The following is a 21,174-nucleotide window of genomic DNA, read 5'->3' on the forward strand; positions in this document are numbered from 1 at the left end:
GGTATCTCAATAGCAACTACCCTATGTTGGTGTAAGAATGGATAGTTTACTTCAACTCTCTGAACCTCAGTTTCTTCATCTGTTAAAATTGGCATAATAATATCCCAGGGCACCTACTTCTCAGAATCACTTTGAGACTCACATGAAATATAATATTTGAATAGTGCTGTACAGACAGTAAAGTGCTACATAAATGTAAAATATGATGATTGTGATGTCAATCTTAAGGATAAACTAGCATTTAAGACATGATGATGAAACTGATGATATGGTATCTTGAATCTGCTTTATACTTTTCAAAATCTATTATACTGCAAATTAGGTAGAGAGGACAGTTACATGGTACAGTGGATAGAGAGTATCAAGTCTTTAGTCAAGAGGACCTGAGTTCACATTTGATGTCAGACTCTAACAGTGTGACTCTGGGCAAGTCATTTAAACCTGTTTCCCTCAATTTATTCATATGTAAAATGAGTTGGAGAAGGAAATGGCAACCCACTCCAGTATCTTTGCCAAGAAAACACCAACTGTGGTCCTAAAGATTAAGAAACAACTGAAAACATCTGACCAGTAACAACAATAATGAAAAGCTGAATTGGTAAAGTGAATAGAGTAATAGAATTGGAGTCAGGAAAATCCAAAATTAAATGCCACCTCAGACTTAACTCTGTGATCCTAGATAAGCCAGTTGATTATTCTCAGTTTATTTCCTCATCTATTAAGATATGCATAATAATGGAACCTACTTCACAAGGTGACTAAGAAGTTCAAGTAAGATAATATATGTCAAGAACTTTGCAAACCTTAAGGCACTTTATAAATTATCTTTATTGTCATTATCCAGAAAAGTATTCTTATTTTAAATTTATAGGAAATAAAACAAGATTGTTCTTTGGAATTGTTCAGTGTTTTCAAAATCTTCATGACCCAAATTGAGGTTTTTCTTGGCCAAGATACTGAAGTAGTTTGCCATTTCCTTCTCTATCTCATTTTATAAATGGAGAAATGGAGGCAACAATTAAGTGACTTTCCCAAGGTCATACTGCTAGTGTCAGTGCTATATTTAAACTCAGAAGTCTTCCTGAATCCAGATCCAACAATTTAGATACTGTGCCACCCACCTGCCCAAAGAGTAGAGGTGTTTAAAATTGACCAGTTAGGGCTGGCAACCCAGTCCTATGACTCCTAATCTGGTATTCTTTGCACTCATATTTAAATATGTTTCCTATTTGAAATTTTCAAGTAAATGTCAGCAGAGTGCTTTGTTCCTCTAAATAGGAACTAATATTTCAACTCTAAAGAAATCAACTACTTTAACTTACAATTTTCAATGCATAAAATTCTTGGTCAGAAAATTTACCATATCTCAATCTTAATCCCCCACAGAAGATTATATTTTGTTAATTTGCCATCAGGAAAGACCTGCCACCTAAAATGGAGAATTTTCCTTTAATTATCATTTACAACTAGAATTATAGTGATATTGTTTTAATCTTCAATAACAAAGGGCAAGAACCAACCAACTAACCACTGTAGACATAGGTGATTCAGTTACAAAAAAGGAAAAAATTCTGATCCTTAACATCTTTATCACTAGATATTTAATTTATTTAAATTATTTATTTATTATTAAATTGTTTATTTAATGATTATTAATTTAATATATTTTTAATGCTGTTCCATTCCCATATTTTGTTTCAAGAATCCTTCTTACTTTTATTACTTAAGGAACCACCTTATTCAGCCCTTGATGATAACTTACCAGACAGAGAGAGACACAGAGAGAGACAAAGAGACAGAGACAAAGCCAGAAAGAGAGAGAGAAAGATATAGACAGAGACAGAGAGAGACCGAGAGAGACAGAGATGGGGGAAGAGAGAGAGAGAGAGAGAGAGAGAGAGAGAGAGAGAGAGAGAGAGAGAGAGAGAGAGAGAAGAGAGAGATGTTCTATCAAATTAGATGAGTTAAAAAAGAACAAAATTATTTTGAGGATAGTGCATTTGTTATCTCAAAATCCATTTTAACAATGTTCCTTTAATGCAATTTTGTAAAATGGCACTAATACTTTGCAAATTATTTTTTTTCCCCCTGAGTTCTACTTTAAATACTCTTAGTCTAGGGCACTGAGAGTTGTTTGTATTGAAATTCTGTACCCACCCCCCCAACAGCTCAAGCTTTTACGTATGTTTTGTTTGATGGATTATTTTTAGGATTACAGTGCAAAACAGGTTCTCTGGAAAAATGCTATTTCTCACCAATTTTTGCTGTCCTTAAGGATTACCTTTCTTTGGCAGCCATGCAACTATTTCTCTTTTTCAATCCTGTAGTAATTTTCTTTGTGTACTTTGATCATCCTCAGGGAATTTGAACAAAGAAATACATCTATTACCACCTTATATAAGTATGCCTCTTTTCCCTGGATTTCAGCTAATTCCAAATGCTGGTAGATGTGTAAGCTTGACAGGTCTGATAATTATAGTCATTAGAATTCTCTGTAAATAGGAAATAAAAAACTCCCATAGAAGAAGACAGTCAACGTGGCATAATTAGCCTTAGAGTCAAGAACTGGTTTCAAATCCGGTATTCTGGCTCCTACTAGCTATATAACAGAAGTACTCACGTCTCAATGGATTGATCACTGAGCCTGAAGTCAAATGATCCGAGTTTCAATCTAGTTTCAGACACATACTAGCTATGTGATCCTGGGCAAGTCACTGAACCTCTTTACCTTAATGCACTGGAAAAGGTATCTTTCCAAATAAATCCAGTATCTTTCCAAGAAAATCCCATGGATAGCATTGGTGTGCTATTGTCCACGGGGTTATGAAGAGTCAAACATGACATAACAACAGCAAAAGTTATGTAGCATATAGGTAAATCAAGTAGCTTCTGTGTTCCAGGATACTGCAATTGGACGAGTTTATTAAGCTATAAGTAGAGACTATAGATAGTGAGATCCATCTCTCAGAGGCACCCAAGAGATACAATAAATAGAGACCTGAAAATTGGGTCAGTAAGACCTTCAGAGTTCACATTCAGCCTCAGACATTTACTGTCAGAATGACCTTCAGCAAATTACTTAATTTATGTTTGTCTTCTCACTTGTAAAATGGGGTCATTATGAGGATCAAATAATAGAATCTTCATAAATCATTTAGCACATAGGACATGCTGATGGTTCCACACTAGAGAAAGGAAGCCTTCACATTAGAGATATCCTACCCAAATGAAATCATAGACTTTGATTCATGTAGATATTATCTATTTCTATCTCTGGAAGAAATTGAATTGTTTCTTGTTCCCTGACTGGTTTCGAATCCTTTGAATAAAAGACCACATAATCTGGATAATAGTATGAGATATCAAAAGTTATTCTATGACCCCAAACAGACAAACACACACATACATACATATATGCAAAATCTTCATTTGCTAGGAAGGTCATACTGTTTAGTGCTGAATTCCATGAGAACTGTTTTTATTCCTTTTCCTTTTTCTGCCTATCAAGCAAGATAATATCTTGTTTTACTTTCATTGTAAATTTTGGAAAATATCTAGCTGATTAGGGTGTGAGTAGAATGAAAACAACATCAGGAAATTCAGTTATTGGTGATATTTAGAACTTCCTATTTCTAGGCTGTAGAGCCATCAAATGGTTGTACACATAAAGTGATAGTCCAGTTAATGAAATAGTAAATATAAACTGGAATAAAAATTACATTAGGGCTCAAGCTTAGACATGAAGTTTAGGGGGCAACTACACTAAGAGTTTGTAATAATGTTGTTACTCTGACAGGTGAAAGGTGTGCTTGCTTCCTCAGAAATGGAAAGCTGAATTGGCTGATATTCAAAGAATCTTAGAGCTGGACAAAAAGGGAACAATATGACCTCATAGTCTATTGGGAAGATATTACAAATAAATATAAGAAAAATTTTAGGAAGAAGTACAGGTACAATAAAACTCAATCACATAATGCATGATAATCCTTAAAGCACAAGCTGCTTAAGGAAGAGCTCTCTTTTTGATAAAAAATACTGGGAAAACTTGAGAACAATTTGGCAGAAAACAGATCTAGACCATCTTATACTATCTACCTCATTAAGTTCAAAATGTGTAAATGACCTAAATGGTAAGATTAATAGCATTAGAAATTTAGAAGAGAATAAATTTAAGTAACTTTCACATAAATGACAAGGAGACTTTATTTAATGTAATAAAGGTAAAATGTAATAATACAATAATTGTAAATTTGTAAATTGTAAAATTGTAAATTTAAAATTGTAAATTGTAAAATGTAATAAAAGTTAAATAAAGATAAAAGGTAATAATAGGAAATAAAATAGATAATTTTGGTCGTATGAAATTGTTCATTATAGTCATTCTTTAAAAAAAAGAATGACTGTGATGAAATTGAGAAACCTTTAAACAAATGAAATCAATGTAATACAATTATGATAAAAACAAAAGACATCAGGTAGGAAAAATCTTTGCTTCACATATTTCTGATAAATACCTATCTATAGGTATATCTATAAGGAACTAAAATGTATATAAGACCAAAAGTCATTTTCCAATGAATAAATGGTCAAAGTTTATGAACAAATTGTTCTCATCAACTTTTTTATTATGCTATGTTATGGAAATGCTTGTTTATTCCATTAATTAAAAATAAAACAAGTTTAAAAAAGAAATGTAAACTGCTAAATGTTATTGCTACAAAGATGGCTACAAATAGTGATATAATATAAATCAAAATAATTATCAAACTAAAAATAGCAAAAGATGGGAATAGTCAAAGTTGGCAGCACATTAATATATTTTGATTAGATTGGGCATTGTTCCAATTAATCTAGAAAGCAATTTGGAGTTCCACTAAAAATATACTTAAATATGCATATCCTTGGATCCATGGGTGCCATTATGAAGTATGTACTCCAAGGAGGAAAAGAGAAAGAAGAGACTCATATTCATCAAATATTAATAATCATAATTTTATGGTAGCCTAGAATTAGAAACAAAAGTTTTCTATTGATTGGTGAATGCCTAAATAAATTGACTTCTATGCATAGTATAATATCATTGTGCTATAAGAAATAATAAATATGAAGGATTCACAGAAATATGTGAAGATATGTCCAAGTGGAATAGAAATCTAGGCCAGATTGAGGACCAAACAGGCCATAAAAACAGGTCAACAAATAATGAACTTTACAGTCAGAACAACATACAAAGATTATCTTCTGACTAACAGAAGGGTTGTTATTTGCCTTGGTGGAGAAATTGTTAATTCACCGAAATAATCAAACTATGAAACATTTATTAAGTGTCTTCTGTGTACCAAACACTATGGAGGCACAAAAGATAAAATCCATCAATAAGGATAGTGTAAGTGCCTTAAGCTGAGCCAGGTCCTTTTTATGTTGGAGATACAAAGACAAAAATGTACTTAAGAAGTTTAATTCTAATGTGGAAGACAACATGTACATAGAAATGAATACACAGGATTGTTGTTGTTTAGCTATTTTAACTATGTCCAATTCTTTGTGATCCTATTTGGGCTTTTCTTGCGAAAGCTACAGGAGTGTTTTGCCATTTCCTTTGGTTCATTTTACAGATAAGGAAACAGACACAATTAGAAAGTATTGGAGATCAGATTTGGACTCAGAAAGATGAGTCTTTCTAACTCCCAACCCAAGACTTTATCCACTGTGCCACCCCGTTGCCATTGTCTAAGATGTATAAAATGTAAATGGTAGATATTCTCAGACAGAAGACTCCAACAGTACAGGGGAAGAAGAAAAGCCTCTTATAGAATGTCTGAGTTGAGTCTTGAGAGAAGCCAGGAGGGTGAGTAAAGAAGGAGAATATACAAAGCATAAAAGAAAATGAGTAAAAAGGATGGATCTGGAAGATGAAAGACTACTGAGAAGGTCAATGTCATTGGATCATAAAACCGTGGAGCCAAGAAAAATAGATAAATTGATCAAACCAAGGGGAGTTTAGAAAGAACAGATACAGATCTGAAAATAAAATGAATTTGAATGAAGAAAAAGAACAGAAAGAAATGGGCCAGGTGAAGTAGGGCTTTATCAGTCTAATACAGGATTTTATATTTGATCCTGGAGATAATAAGGAGTCACTGAAGTTTATGGAACAGGACAATGACATGGCCAAGTCTGCTGTAGGAAGATCATATTGGCAGTTTACTGGAGGACCTATATACAAACAGATGCAAAGGAACCTTAGAGGGGAGTACATTACAGTGTATGGTGACACAAAGAAATTGTGATTTAATTTAACATTTGCTATAACTTGTAGCCAAAAAAAGAAACGTTTTGAATGAGATAAAGCAAACATTTTTAGTACTTTTCAGTTTTTGACAATAAATTAAGCTAAAGTGTGTGACTGATGTTTGAAGTACCAGATTTAGAAAATATTAACAAGAAAGACCCTTGCTTATTTTTTCTCATGCCACTGAGTAAAAGAATTGTGATAATTGATTTAATAATATGTAGGAAACTACATTTTAGATATTAAAGAAATAGCAGAAACAGATCCCTTTGTAGAAATAAAACTTTATTAAATTAGTTTTAAAAGGTATACCTTAAATTCAAAGAATGTCCTCAAACTGATTTCTGTCACCTGAATACCCAAATGCTTTTTTTGTGCTTAATTTTTGTTTATAGTAGGAAATGCAAGCATGAATTTGGTCACTGAAACATTTTTCACCATCATATCAAAACTGATTGTTTAAACCAAATGCTTTTTTTTAATGTGCTCAGCTAAAGTTACCTTGTCATTTCTCCTTGATAGCATTTTCAGATGTGTTCCCATTACATTTGGTTTTCTATTTCCTCATTTTTTTTAAAAACAATTTTGTATAAAATGGCTAGCAGGATGCAGTACCATTATCAACAAGGTAGCAAGGTGTTAGTCTGTAAATACTTAATAAAAAATTCAATTTCTCACAATATTTGCAGATATAGATGAGTGTTTGGAAGCAACCCCAGGTGCCTGTGGGGATCATGCTAAATGTGAAAACGTTCATGGAGGGTATCATTGTGTCTGCAAAGAAGGTTATCTGCCATCTACAGGAAAATTGCAATTTAAGCCAAACGATGGCACTTACTGCAAAGGTAAATGATTTTATAAAGGTATGTTTATTATGATAAAATGACCTCTTCTAAGGAAACCACCCCTGTTCCTTAGGACCTGAGTAAGGTTCATCAACAAGAGAAACAAAGCATTGTCATTACAACTATATGAGGATACAACTGACAAACACAATTCCTTATGTCATGTTTCTGGATGAAAACAAGATTCATTCTGAACACAAGAAAAAAATTAGATTTGTTGAGGAATGTGCTTTTGTTTTGTTTTGTTCTTAATGGATTGAGGAAAGTATCCATATATCATTGGAAATTATTCAAATATATCCAGTAACCATATATGCTACTTAATAACTGGGAATGTAATTATTCAATAAACCATTTGTGGTATATAAAACAAAGTAACCAGATGGTGAATTTTCTTTTTCTACAGAAAATATGAAGGCAAACTGTCATTTAGATGATGCCTGCATTGCTGCAAATATTAACAAAACTTTAATTGAAGTAAGTAGAATGGTTTATGCATAAGCTTTTAAGATCATGGTTTATTTGAATTTGACACTTCTGTTTCTGTAAATATGCTTTCAAAATCAAAATGATTTTTTTTTAGGAATGGGAGCCCACAGTTAGACTTCTAGAACATTGGAAGTAGCTTACTTATTTAAATCTAAGGCTTAATTAGCTTGTTAATTTCCTATAATTTGTTTGGGTAGTATCAAAAATTTGATGAATTGGAAAACAACCAAACTGTTTCTGTTGCTTAGTGATAAATTGTGAAGATAGGGTTTTTTTCCACATTTAATTATACTTTGTGATTTATTATTTGGCGTGATGGAAAATGTACTCAATAAAAAAAAGTGGGGCCAGCTGACAAGTAAGATAGCAAAAGCCTGCCTTATTTTGTCCTATTCAAAGGAGATCTTGTTAAGTTCATAGGATAATTGTTTTAGAATTGGAAGGAAACTTAGAGACCATTTAATCCAACTCCTTTATTTTACAAATGAGGAAAATGAGGCACAGAGAGGTTAAGGGACTTGCTCAAAGTCACATATCAGGTATGTGTCAGAAGCAGGATTTGAATCTAAGCTTTTTTCAATTAATACACACACACATATACACACACATACACACACACACACATACACATATACATATACAACCCTTAAAGGTACAAATTTCAAAGAAAAAAATGGCATTAATGAATATGTACATAAGACAGCCAGTTTCTAAAGTGATTGAATCAGTGAATCTCAGTCATGAGCATTTGAATAGCATCAAAAGCAGATTTTTCCCTTTCATCAAACTTTAAAGGACTTCCTGAGATGGATTCAAAAGTATGATTTAATGATCAATTTATTATTTAATATTTAGATTGTGATTATTTAGGAAAAATGATTTCTTATTTTGATACATCAATTAATTAAATTGGTACAAACAATTAATTTCATATTTTGCTACATCAACTAATTACAAATATATACATTTTATTTAGCATACAGTGGGAAAGAATAATTATAAAATAAATTATTTGTTTTGTGTGCTACCTACCAGAGAGACCTCATAATACCACAGATCAACTTTGATACCATGAATAAGCAGCTTTGGAGTCAGGAAAGTGTGGCTCCAAATCTTGTCTCTGATGAGTACTAGCTATGGTCAAGGGCAAATCGCTCAGAGTTTTAGAAGCCTTATCAATAGAAATTTCTGATATCTCTGGTCAGGCATCTGGAGGAAGATCATAGACAAAGTTATGGGCAGGGACATGAGAGGTCATCTCATACAATCTCCTCTTTCAGGAGATTTGAAAACTGAAGTCCAAGAAAATGACATGACCTAACCAAGGCTACATAGTTACTGGGCAGAACCAAGGCATAGCACACATATGACATAGTACTGTACACATATTTACCCTGAAAATACTATAGTTGATTCCCAAAATAAACACTTCTATTGAACTTATTCAAATCCTACATATATAATCACTTAAACTTTCAATGTTCCAAACAGACTACATTATAAAGAAAGTACCAACCTGCATTATAGAGAAAACTCCTCACCAGGAGTTTCTTACACAAAGAAAATCACAGATCTTATACATACATACACATACTATCTCTATGTGTGTATATGTTTATATACAGATGTATGTATATGCAAGTAAGCATATGTACAATTGGATGTCTATGCACCACTAGCCAAGTTAACAGAATATTTCCAAAGTAAAAAAAAAAAAAAATATCTGTTTTGTTTTAATCATGGGAAAAAAAACTATCATTCATTTCTTTCCTCCCATCACTACCCTTCTTTTCTATTTAGATTAAGCATATAAAGGAACCCTTGAATCTGCAGCAAAATATTATTTTCCCTATTGATGTGCTGACCAATGTCGAAGCACTGTCTGCATCTGCTCCATCCTTGAGTTATATGAGTAGTAATGTCTCTGAGAAGGAAGCCTTTACCAATAAAACTATTAATGTAAGTAGCCTGAGGCTTGTGATTATATTTTCTTCCACTCTTGTGAATAGCAAGAGACTCCAACACTAAAAAATACATGTTTCTCCTGCCAATAGGTTTTTGTTAACGCCGTAAACAATTTGGTTCAAAAGGATAAAATTACAATTTGGGACAAGCTGTCTGCAGATAATAGAAGAACAAGTCTCACTAAACTGATGCATACAACGGAGCAGACCATGCTAAGCATGTCCCAGAACTTCAAAAAGACAACCCAGTTAGAGATTAATTCAAGCGACATGGGTAAGGAAAGAAATCACTCTTTATATAACACTCTGGTCCTGAAATATGGTCTCCATTTCTTTTCAGATTAAAAAATAAATAGCAAAAATTTTAGTTTTACACTATTTGTCTGTAATGTTCATATTTCCCCAAAAAATTATAGTAGCATTTTTAATGTTTTAATTTCCTTTTAACATTTTTTTTAATTTTGAATTCCAAATTCTCTCCCTTTCTCTAGTCCCTCTCACACTTATTGAAAGAGCAAGCAATGTGATGCCTATTATATATATATATATATATATATATATATATATAGTCAATGTAAGACATTTTCATATTACCCATCAAAATTATTTTAGCATTTTCTAATGTCAAAAATATTTAATTCACTAAATCTAAACTTATTTCTTTCCTCCTAAGTAATCTCATCATTCTCTGCTACTCTTTAAATTTGGCACTATAGTGTGACATTTGGTGCTACCCATACTAGAAAGGTTGTTTACTTTCTCCCCTTGTTCATTTTCTAGAGATATTCTAATTGATTAAAAAATGTTTTATCCTAAGCATTCTCCTTTTCCACACATATACTTCTTTAAGAATGCAAACTTTAGAATTACCAAGGTATTAAACAGTAAATATCAATGATCCTTCTTTTCCTAAATTCTCATGCCCTTTAATAGAGACTGTGAAATATGGAATTAACCATAGAATTTCTTTAGGGAGTTTTCTTCTGAGAGAGTCACTGAATTCTTTTGTATTACATTTAATCTGTTATATGTCAACATTAAGGTAATCTGATATATTGAATTTCAGTAGATTTGGGTTCATATTTTGGGTTCACTATTTACCTACTATTTGAGTTTGATATATCATTTAACTCCTATAACCATCAATTTCCTCATCTCTAAAATGGAGACAATACTAGTCAAACTCTTTAGTCCAATGGATTATTGTGAGGAGGATAATGCAATTCACTTTAGAAACAAAAATACTGTTAGTATTATTGTTGTTGTTATATTTCCGTTAGAATTATATCAATTTGGACTTTAATTAATCACACTACTGTATAGGTTATAGAGCAGATAAAACTTTTTTTTCAAAGGAATATGGGAAAAGCAACCAGATTAAGCCAGATATAAATAGATATTCTGTGCTGAAGGTGACATAAATGAGAGAATTTAGGAATTGATCCACTAGGTTATTTGAAGGACAAGAAATGGAAAAGATCTTGGACTCAACAAAGGCACCCAGGTGAACCACCAACCCATATGTCTAATTTCATACTAATATACACACGTGTGTGAGTGCACACACACATACTTACACACACAATCCAAAATGATCTAAGATTCTTTGGACGATAAAATATATATGACTTGTTTGATTATTAATAACAGTGAGAAATAAGATTAAGAAATATATGATTCCCAAAAGTATTATTCACCACTGAAATGGAGAAAATAATGTGTTGAGACCAAGGTGAAGAATGATTCCTTTAGGATGACAAATTCCTCCAGAGGGTGCCATTTTCAGATGATATCATTCTGGTTACATCACATCCCAAAAGAATGAAGATCTCCTAGGTGAGAACTGTCTATTTAAGGTGTTTGGTCTGAAAATAATCACTCTCCACCCAGAAAAAGCAAATGAATTAATTGTTCCTATCTTTTGGGTATAATTCAATTAGCTGGACAGCAATCATTATGTTTCTAATGTATGTATACGGATGCATGTCTATTTGTGCATGCTTATAGAGTTCAGCCATCAAAATATGTAGATCTGATTGTGTAATATACTATATATCAATCTGTGTATATGTATTTTATGTGTGTATATATAGACATATATATGAAGAAACTCTAGTTATCTATGTATATAGCTATAGCTAAAATAGATACATTTCTATTTATTGTATGCACAATGTTGCAAACACAGACATACATGCATATATGTGTTCTGATTGTCCCAAAAGTTGCAATAATTTTAAGTCTTTAAAGTCTTCATTTAGTTTTAATAACTTAAAACTAGACTGAGACTTTGAGAATATACTGTATATGTATATGCATGTATATATGTATGCATAGGTATATAAAATCTTGGCAAATAGTATAATAGACAATGAACTGGACCAGCTTTAAAAAGATAGGTTGGACTAGAAATTGCAAAATTCCTTGCAAAACACCCCATCCCCCAGAAAGTCCTGTCTTTTGAACATTGATATTACATCAATGTTGTAAGCTTGCAAGTTCTGAAATAGTGCAGTTGCTGAAAAATTATAAATGGATTTCACTCAGAGAAATAGAGAGGTAAGTGATAAATGTTAGATGATTGAAATACCCAACAAAAATAACAGGAAGGAAGAGTGGCATCAGAGAGATGAGTGGTTGATGAAGATAGACCATTCATGTCCATGAGGTCATGAGGAAGAGATAGGGAGTACACAGACTGAGAATTCCACCAGTATCCTTCCAATGTCAGAAAAGGATAAAAGTGTCTACAGTGAATCACTATATTGGAGTTTGGAGAGCCTGCCTGGCATAGTCAAGTAACACAGAATTAGCAAATGTGGATAGGTTGCAATCAGTATTATTGGAGGGAATACATACCTAGATGAAATCACAATACATTGAAGTATTTTAAAATTTTAGAAATTGTCATTAGTATGAGCTGAAAGATTGTGTAATTGGGATTGAAAAAACTGAACTCATATAATTCTGGTGTGATTGACTTTGTGACATTCTTCACCTAAACTAACAGATCTATTTATTCTCTATATTTATAGTACTGTGTCATCTATGGATGCCTTAGCATCTAAGTGTTAAGGTCATTGAATCACAGGGTTAGATTGCCTTTTTTTAGATCCTCACATTTTAGAGATGAGGGTCACAGAGGTGTCTGTCCCAATATTTTTTTAAAGAAACTTTCTCAGAGACATGATTCAAACCCATCTGTTTGACTTACTTTGAAATCCATAAATACTAAATTTCTCTGTAAGAATTTTAGTCATGGTGATTTATAGTCAAAATGCATATATCTTTATCTCATTTAGGATAAATTAAAAATAGAATTTCATGAAAAAATTAGTCTCAAATACAGGGTATCCCAAACATTTTAATGCAGTTTTAAGTTTTAATAGCCTCAAATTATTTCAGTTATTATAATGTTTATAATAGCTAATAAATTACTATGGGGCAGCTAGGTAGCTCAATGAAGAGAGTACTTGGCATCAGAAAGACTCATCTTTGTGAATATAAATTCTGTCTCAAAAACTTACTAGCTGTGTGACCCTGTACAAGTCTCTTAACCCTGTTTTCCTCAGTTCCTCATGTCTCAATTTAAAATGAGTTGGAGAAGGGAATGGCAAACCACTCCTGTATCTTTGGTAAGAAAATCTCAAATGGTGTACACAACTGAAAAGACTGGTAAAACAACCAGTTATTAAAGTTCAAAATTGCACTGTAACTTTTGGAACATACTATATACGGACCTGACTATTAATATCCAAGCATTTACTAATTGTCTTCCCCATTTTTAAACCCCATAGATCACATATTAAACATAATAATGGAGGGTCATTTTGTATCTGTTAGTTTTATCCATTACATTATTTTAAATAAATGAGTTGTTTTGCTTCTTTTCAGATCTCAAATTATTTGCTTTTGATTCTCATCATATGAAACATATTCATCCTCATGCAAACATGGAAGGAAATTATATAAAAATCTACCCAAAGAGAAAAGATGAATATGATTCTAACGGTAGGAGAATTGCCTCCTTTTATTTCTGCTTTGTGCTATGAGTCATATCATTCACATAATGTTTAATAAATGTTTGTTCAACTGAAAGAAACCTCATTAGGTCATGTCAAAGAAATAGCATGCAGAGAAGTTAGAGAGTTGACCTCAGTCAAGAGTGTGATATAGTGATATGACCCTGAGCATGTCATTTAACCAGCCTCTCAGTTAACTTAACCAACACTCTAAGACTAAGTTGTAGAGCTGAAATATCTAATATAAATTGTTATGGGAATGTTTCCTATGCCAGTAAAATCACAAGTGTGGACCAAATGATGGGCATGTTTATGTGTACAAGTACAGTGTAGTATCTGAGCAGTAATAATACATATAAAATTGTGTTCATTAATACATTATGGTTGATCTTTTCTAATTTGGAAAATCTATAACAAGAAAAGACTCATCATCCTCAGTTCAAATCTAGTCTCAGATACTTACTATCTGGGTGCCCCTGGGAAAATCACTTAACCTTATTTCTCTTAGTTTACTCATCAGTAAAATGATCTGAAAAAGAAAATGGCAAACTATTCCAGTATCTTTCCCAAATGAGATCACAAAAAGTTGGATGTAAACATATCTACTCAGAGCCCAGAAATAAATTTATATATATATATATATATATATATATATATTTTGTATATATATTATATATATAAATATATATATTTTAACATTTAAGATTTCATTTTAGTTTCAGTAGTCATACCTCCAATTTACTCACAATTTAGCTGCATTATTAATAACCACATAGATGGGGAGGAGGAAAGGAAAAAATCTACAAAATGAAAATCTGATTAAAATGGCATCTATATAAACCAATGTGTTACATATATAAAATCCTTTAATAAGCTCAATTTTTTTAAATGCACACAAAAGATCATAGAATGAGTTGTACAACTGAAAGGAACCTTGGAAGTTTGTCAAATCCACACCCACACCCACAAACACGTTTTTACAAATGAAGAAATTGAAGCACACAGAAGTGAAGTGACTTGCTCATGGTAACCCAATTAGGTAAGATTCAAACCCAGGTCTTTTTGAATCTAAATCTGGTATCCTATCTATCTACTTTACCATGCTGAAAGAGAGAATGTGTAGATGATCAAGAATTCATTCAAAGCCATGGCATAAACCTGAAGATTAGCATTAGTCAGACCCAGAAAATAATGAAACTTTTAAAAATTGCTATACCAGCAAAAAAGATATTTCAGCTGGAAGAGTAAATGGATAGATCTGTTACTTAGAGCAAAATATATAATGTTTACAGATAGTAAGAAGGGGTAAAACTACTTAATTCTTGTTTTGTTTCCATTTTCTTCATCAAATAGAATGTACTTCCAATGGGAAACAGTAGACAAACATTTTAAGGAGTAAATTGAAGCCCTCTGTCATTGAGTGTGTGGTGTAATATGCCAATTAGGTGGGTTTGTAGCTGATTGAGCCTATTGTCCAGTTATGATCATATGATTTTAATTCTGTTTTATTCAACATTTTTCATTGAGTTGCATGAAAGGAAAGAAGGAATGCTCACAAAATTTGCAGATGGCATCAAATGGAGAGATGTCACTTTCAATTAATGACCAGATTCAAAATTATCTCAATAGATTATAATGATGGACCAAAACGAATAATTGAAATTTAACAAGAATAAATCAGTCAACCAACACACGTTATATTAAGCACCTGTTAGGTGCCAAGGACTTTTAGGGATGGATAATATAAAAACAAATATCAAGACAGCAGTCTTGAAATCATTTCACAATATAGAATGAAGATGATCTGACTTTAAAGCAATTTATATTAAAAGTTCTGGGAATTTTAATTAGTCTCAAACTCAGCATGAACATGTTGTGATTACTAAAGAAGTCTAGGCAGTCTGTGATCTCCTTAATAGTGCTATACTAAACTTATGACAAACACTTCAGTGGAAAAGACATAGACTTGAAAGCCAGAAGATCTGGATTCTCCTCCCAGGTTTATCACATGTTTGACCTTGAACAAATGACAACCTCTTTGACCTTTATTTTCCTTTTTTCTTAAAATGAACAGCTAGATAGTATAAGAGATAGAGTACCAGACCAGGATTCAGAAATGGCAAACTACGTCAGTATCTTTTACCAAGAAAACCCCAAATGAGGTTATAAAGAGTAGGGACACAGCTGAAAAATGACTAAACAACAAAAATTTTTAAAATACAATATTTGGCCTAAACAATTTCAAGCACCATTTCTACATCTAATAATCTACAATAATGATAAAGGCTTTCATTCCAGAATATACTGCTAAGATTATGTTTTGTAGTGTTAGATCAGTTCTTAAGGGGGCAATTTTTCACAGGAACTATAACAGACTAGTCAGTATCGACATAATTAGAGCAAGATGATGAAACTTCTAAAAACAGTGTTAAATGAATAACCACTGAAGGAATTAGGGATGCTTAGCCTGTAAAATATAAGACTGATGCTAAAATTCTTAAGGACTAGCATGTGGATAAATGGATTAGACGAATTTTGTACTGCTCCAAAGTTTAGGACTAGGATTCGTAAGTAAAATTAAAGGGATGCAAAATGGAGTGTGCTACCCCTACAAAATGGTAAGTTCTCCCATCATAGGAAGACTGCATGTTTAGAATACGAGATTAGACTCATATAATCGTGGGATTTGGAGATGCAAGATTGGCTTCAAGATGATATAGTCCAACTTCTAATTCAATGTATAAATTTCTTTTGTACCCATTTGGAGAAGTGCTCATCTACCCTATGTTTGACAATTTCCAATGACAGGAAGCTTACTTCATTCTAAAGCATTTCATTTTTTTCAAGGCTCAAGTTGCTTCATCTTCCTCACTCTAAACAGAAAACTGCCTCTATAATTTTCATCCATTAACCATAGTTCTACACTTCATAGTTATACATAACATAGATAATTCCTCCCATATCAATAAGCCTTCAGATATTTGAATACACCATGACTTTCTAAATCCTGTCAAGAATGTAGAATAGAGGGGCAGCTAGGTGGCACAGTGAATAGAGCACCGGCCCTGGAGTCAGGAGTACCTGAGTTCAAATCCAGCCTCAGACACTTAATAATTATCTAGCTGTGTGGCCTTGGGCAAGCCACTTAACTCCATTGCCTAGCAAAAATTAAAAAAAAATGTAGAATAGATCTTTCAATGACTGGGAATCCAAAAGTAATCTCTGGAATCCCTATGACTCCCAGATCATAAATATCTTTGAAATTTTCTTTCCATAATTCCTTCCTTTATTAAACATGTAAATGCATCTCATAGCCTAGGTATGTCGTTTTCTTGTTTGTAAACTTCAAACTTTCTTTTCTTTAATCATCCTTATTCTGGATTTGAGTATGAGTATGAAATTATATATAAAAATATATATTATATATATATAATATATATTATAAAATATATATATAATATATTATATATATATTTCCACATATTCTGCAGAATATGTAAGAATAAGTAATTCTTAATCTTTGATGTTTATGGATTGTATTCCTAAATGATTTTTATCTTCCCTTTGTTAGTATACATCCCAGGTAAAGGCTGACTGTATTCAATTCAATAAGCCTTGGTTAAATATTTGCTTTATTCAAGACACTGTGGTAGGCAAAAGAGAGACAGAAACAAAAATGAAAGTCAGTCCCTGTCCTCAAGGTACTTACATTTTACTGGATGACTACATGTACACAGATAAATCAATAAAACATTTTTGCAGTTTGAAATTTTTCCATTCTCCCCAAATATTCCATTTATCTTTGCATGCTTAGATGAAAATTAGGGAATATACTAGGTCTTCTATCAAGATCTCATGTGTTACTTTCTAAGGAAAAGTACAGCAAATTTTCTATTTGTTTAACAGGCACTGTTGCAGTTGTGTTTTTGCATTATAAAAGTATCGCAGCTTTGCTTTCATCATCTCAGAGTTCCTCCCAAGAAACAGAGAGAAACAAGAGTCCTGAACAGGAGGAAATTGTGATCTCCTCAGTTGTATCTGTCTCAATTAGTGCAAAGCCATCTGCACTCTATCAGCTTGAGAAAATCACATTTACATTAAATCATTTAAAGGTAAGTTGTTTGCAATTTGTTAAGTCATGTTGGTCAATCTATCTAATCTATCATATATATATATATATATATATGTATATATATATATATATATACTTCTTTATATATCTATGTATGAATGTGTATGCTTTTATGATTAAACATATAGAGAGGGAGGGAAAGAGAAAAAAGAGAAAAGGGAAGAGAAGAAGAAAAGAGGGAGGGGGAGAGAGAGAGGATGGGGAGAGGAAGGAGAGAGAAAAATAGAGAGAGGGAGAGACACACAGAGAGAAAGAGACAGAGAGAGAGAGAGACACAGAGGAAGAGACAAAGAGACAGAGAGAGAGAGAGAAAAAAACTCTTCTAAATTAAACAGACTTCAGTTTTGTGTTAAAAATCTTGTTTCCTTAGAAAGTCCTTTTTTTCCTCCAGAAAATGTGATATATTACAAGAAAATGTGAAGTTGTAGGGTCTAGTTGAAATATATCACTTTCATCGAAAGGGAATTCATGTGCCTTGTTTCCAATTGGTATGTCACACAGGACTTTTAAAGTGTTTGGACCTGGTTATAAATAAATTCACCAAAGAGTTTAAGTAGTAGAAGTCCAAAACTGTTCTACTGGAAAGTTAGCACAAGCCCTTTTATTACTTTTCTTTGAACTTTTCTAACCTACTCCCCCCCAAAAACATACTATTTTTTTAAATTATTCTTTTACATCTTGAGATCGAATCCTTTAGAGCCCTCAAAATTGCTACTTCCAACAGGCTTTGAGTGCGCCACTCTCTAGTCTTTTGCTCTTACTATCCTTTTCCTAGGGACTCTGAAATGAATTCCCTCCTAAGTTGGTGGGCACCCACTCACTTGAGGTCTTCCAGAGAATTTTGGATGAATATTTTTCAGTTATGTTGTAGAGAGGATTGCTGTTTAGGGGCTACATTGGACTGGATGAAACCCAAGGGCATTTCCAACTCTGAGATTCCAGTGATTTTATAGTCTAAATATAATGCTTTTACTGTCAAAAGCCATAGACCTTCAGTGGTTATGCTTCACTCCACTTTTTACTCCCCTACTACCTTTTCAAGTCAACATTTGCTCAATGCTTATGATATTCCAGTCACTGGTGATATGAAGAAAAATAAAAAATAAACAAACAAAAGCATGTCTTCCCTCTGTGGTTATATCTCCCCACCAAACCTCCAAGTCTGGAACATGATCAGATCAGCTCTGCTGTTGTTACTCGAAGGAATCTCTCAAGTGACTCCTCTGTAGTCCCAGTCATCAACTCTTTAATTTCCTGGACCAAAGTAGCTGTACAGGTATTGTTCCTCCCTATGACTGTATTATTGAGAACAGAAATTGTCTTTACATCTATATTTGTATCCCCAGCAATTAGCACAGTGTTTGACATGTAGTGAGCTTTACATGACTTTTATTTATTTATCCATTCATGAATTCATACATTAATTTTTCATCTCCTTGTTCTGTTCATTTGTCATGACAGACACTAGAGGAGGGCAATGAGCCAGGTCCAAGACTAAATAGTGGTTGGATCATTGAATTAGTTTTGGGCATATACGCATAGATAATGTAAAGAATAGCAAGATCAGTGAATGACAAATGTATCGATCCCATATTCTCTTCATTCTCTCAACATGTCAAGGGTTCTAAAGGAACATATCCAGAACATTGAGTGGATTCACAGGGCAAACTTTATGGAAAGACACAGAGAAGGAGTACCACAGAAGGGGATTTGTACCACGGGAGGGGATACTTGGGAGAGAAGGGGGGGTGGAGATTTTGATTGTATCAAAATCCAACAAAGTATTGAAGTCCCTTTTTATGTGAAAAAAATACAACATGGAGAAAATAGTAGAAGGATCACAAGAACTTCAGTATCTAATAGATCATGATTTTGACACTTTCTAGACTCACCGTGTATCCTGTGCTTGAAGGCAGTAGTAGTGTTGTGGAGAAAATATTGTGAACAGCGTTTGAAAGTCGATTTTTTTATGTCAGCTTTTCCACTTCACAGTGTGACATTGGTCAGGACACTAAACTTCTCTGCCCTCAGTTTCTTAATCAGTAAAAAGAAAGGACTGATTTGAATGACTTCTAAGATTCTACTTGGCTCTAAATAAATAAAAAAAAAACAGAATGAGCATTACCCTTTCTATCTCAGTGCAGTTTATTCTATAAAATGGAGATCATCATACCTGTATACTCAACATCAAAGAGTTGTTTTAGGAATAAAATGAGATCATTTAGATAGAGGGTAGCTATTGTTTTTATTCCCTACTTTTCACATATGGAGTAGTTGAAAATGTCTTGATTTTTTCAAGAGTAGAGTACTGTTATAAAGGAACATCTAAGTACATGATTAAAATGTCTCCGAAAAGCCATATGGAGAAACTTGAAGTTGACCAATCATTTCCATACTTAATGGGGAAAAAAGATGCATTTGCTATAACAAAAGGGCCAGGAATGCCTACACACAAACAAAAATATGTCACTGTACATCAACAAACACATCGTACAGCAGAGAGAAACAAACTTGTGGAAAGTAAGTAAATAGGAATCAGCAACATTAAACATATTGTGGAACATCATGTTGAGAAAAAAAGGTGTGAATAATTTCAGAAATGAAAACAGATTTTTCAGAAACATAAAATCAGCCTTATTTTCTTACAGCAATAACAGAAGAATAGAAACTCAGAGTTAGGAGAAAACTTCAAGGTCATCTGGTATCCAACTTATACCTGAATAAGAATCTTCTGAACCATCAAACAATGTACAAACATTGATTAAGCAGATAGAATATGCTAGGTATAGCAAAGGGTACACATATACGTAGGCAAATGGCCACTTGATCTGGGCTTGAAAATTTCTAGTGATCTGAAACTCCCTACTTCCCATTCAATTTTTAAATTTTGCCCCTTAAATTAAGTTACTTCTCTTTTGCTTCTACCCTCTGAAAAATTCCTATCCCTCTAGTACCCTGAAGGTATTTGAAGTCATTCTCATTCTCTCTCTCTCTCTCTCTCTCTCTCTCTCTCTCTCTCTCTCTCTCTCTCTCTCTCTCTCACACACACACACACACACACACACACAAACAAACAAATATAAAAAGATTCCTTTCTTCTCTAAGTCAATCATTCTATAAGCTCAACTCTATATATCCATTCCATACATCTATAAGTCCATTCAGAATGCATTTTTTTATTTTTTTTTTGCAAGGCAGTGGGGTTAAGTGGCTTTCCCAAGGCCACACAGCTAACTAATCATTAAGTGTCTGAAGTTGGATTTGAACTCAGGTACTCCTGACTGCAGGACCGGTGCTTTATCCACTGTTCCACCTAGCTGCCCCCAATTCTTCTTAAGTAAAATATTCATGATATGCAAGAATAAGACTTCTGAATCATCTCTTGCATTTCTAATTCTCAAACTATTTTCCCAACTTTTTAATGTTGTTC

At 33.0% G+C, this 21,174-nt stretch overlaps 1 protein-coding gene across 1 annotated transcript in view; it reads left to right on the forward strand.

The window, feature by feature from the left end:
• The window catches only part of ADGRL4 (adhesion G protein-coupled receptor L4), a 143,347-nt gene that overhangs the window by 87,999 nt on the left and 34,174 nt on the right, over positions 1-21,174 (forward strand). Inside the window, exons 4-9 of the mRNA XM_074221830.1 lie at positions 6,982-7,137; positions 7,544-7,614; positions 9,427-9,585; positions 9,681-9,864; positions 13,485-13,601; positions 17,519-17,724. Of these exons, the coding sequence (XP_074077931.1) occupies positions 6,982-7,137; positions 7,544-7,614; positions 9,427-9,585; positions 9,681-9,864; positions 13,485-13,601; positions 17,519-17,724 (893 nt within the window). The remainder of the gene's footprint in view (positions 1-6,981; positions 7,138-7,543; positions 7,615-9,426; positions 9,586-9,680; positions 9,865-13,484; positions 13,602-17,518; positions 17,725-21,174) is intronic.

This window comes from Macrotis lagotis, chromosome 2, assembly GCF_037893015.1.
Source record: "Macrotis lagotis isolate mMagLag1 chromosome 2, bilby.v1.9.chrom.fasta, whole genome shotgun sequence".
NCBI classification, from domain to species: Eukaryota; Metazoa; Chordata; class Mammalia; order Peramelemorphia; family Peramelidae; genus Macrotis; species Macrotis lagotis.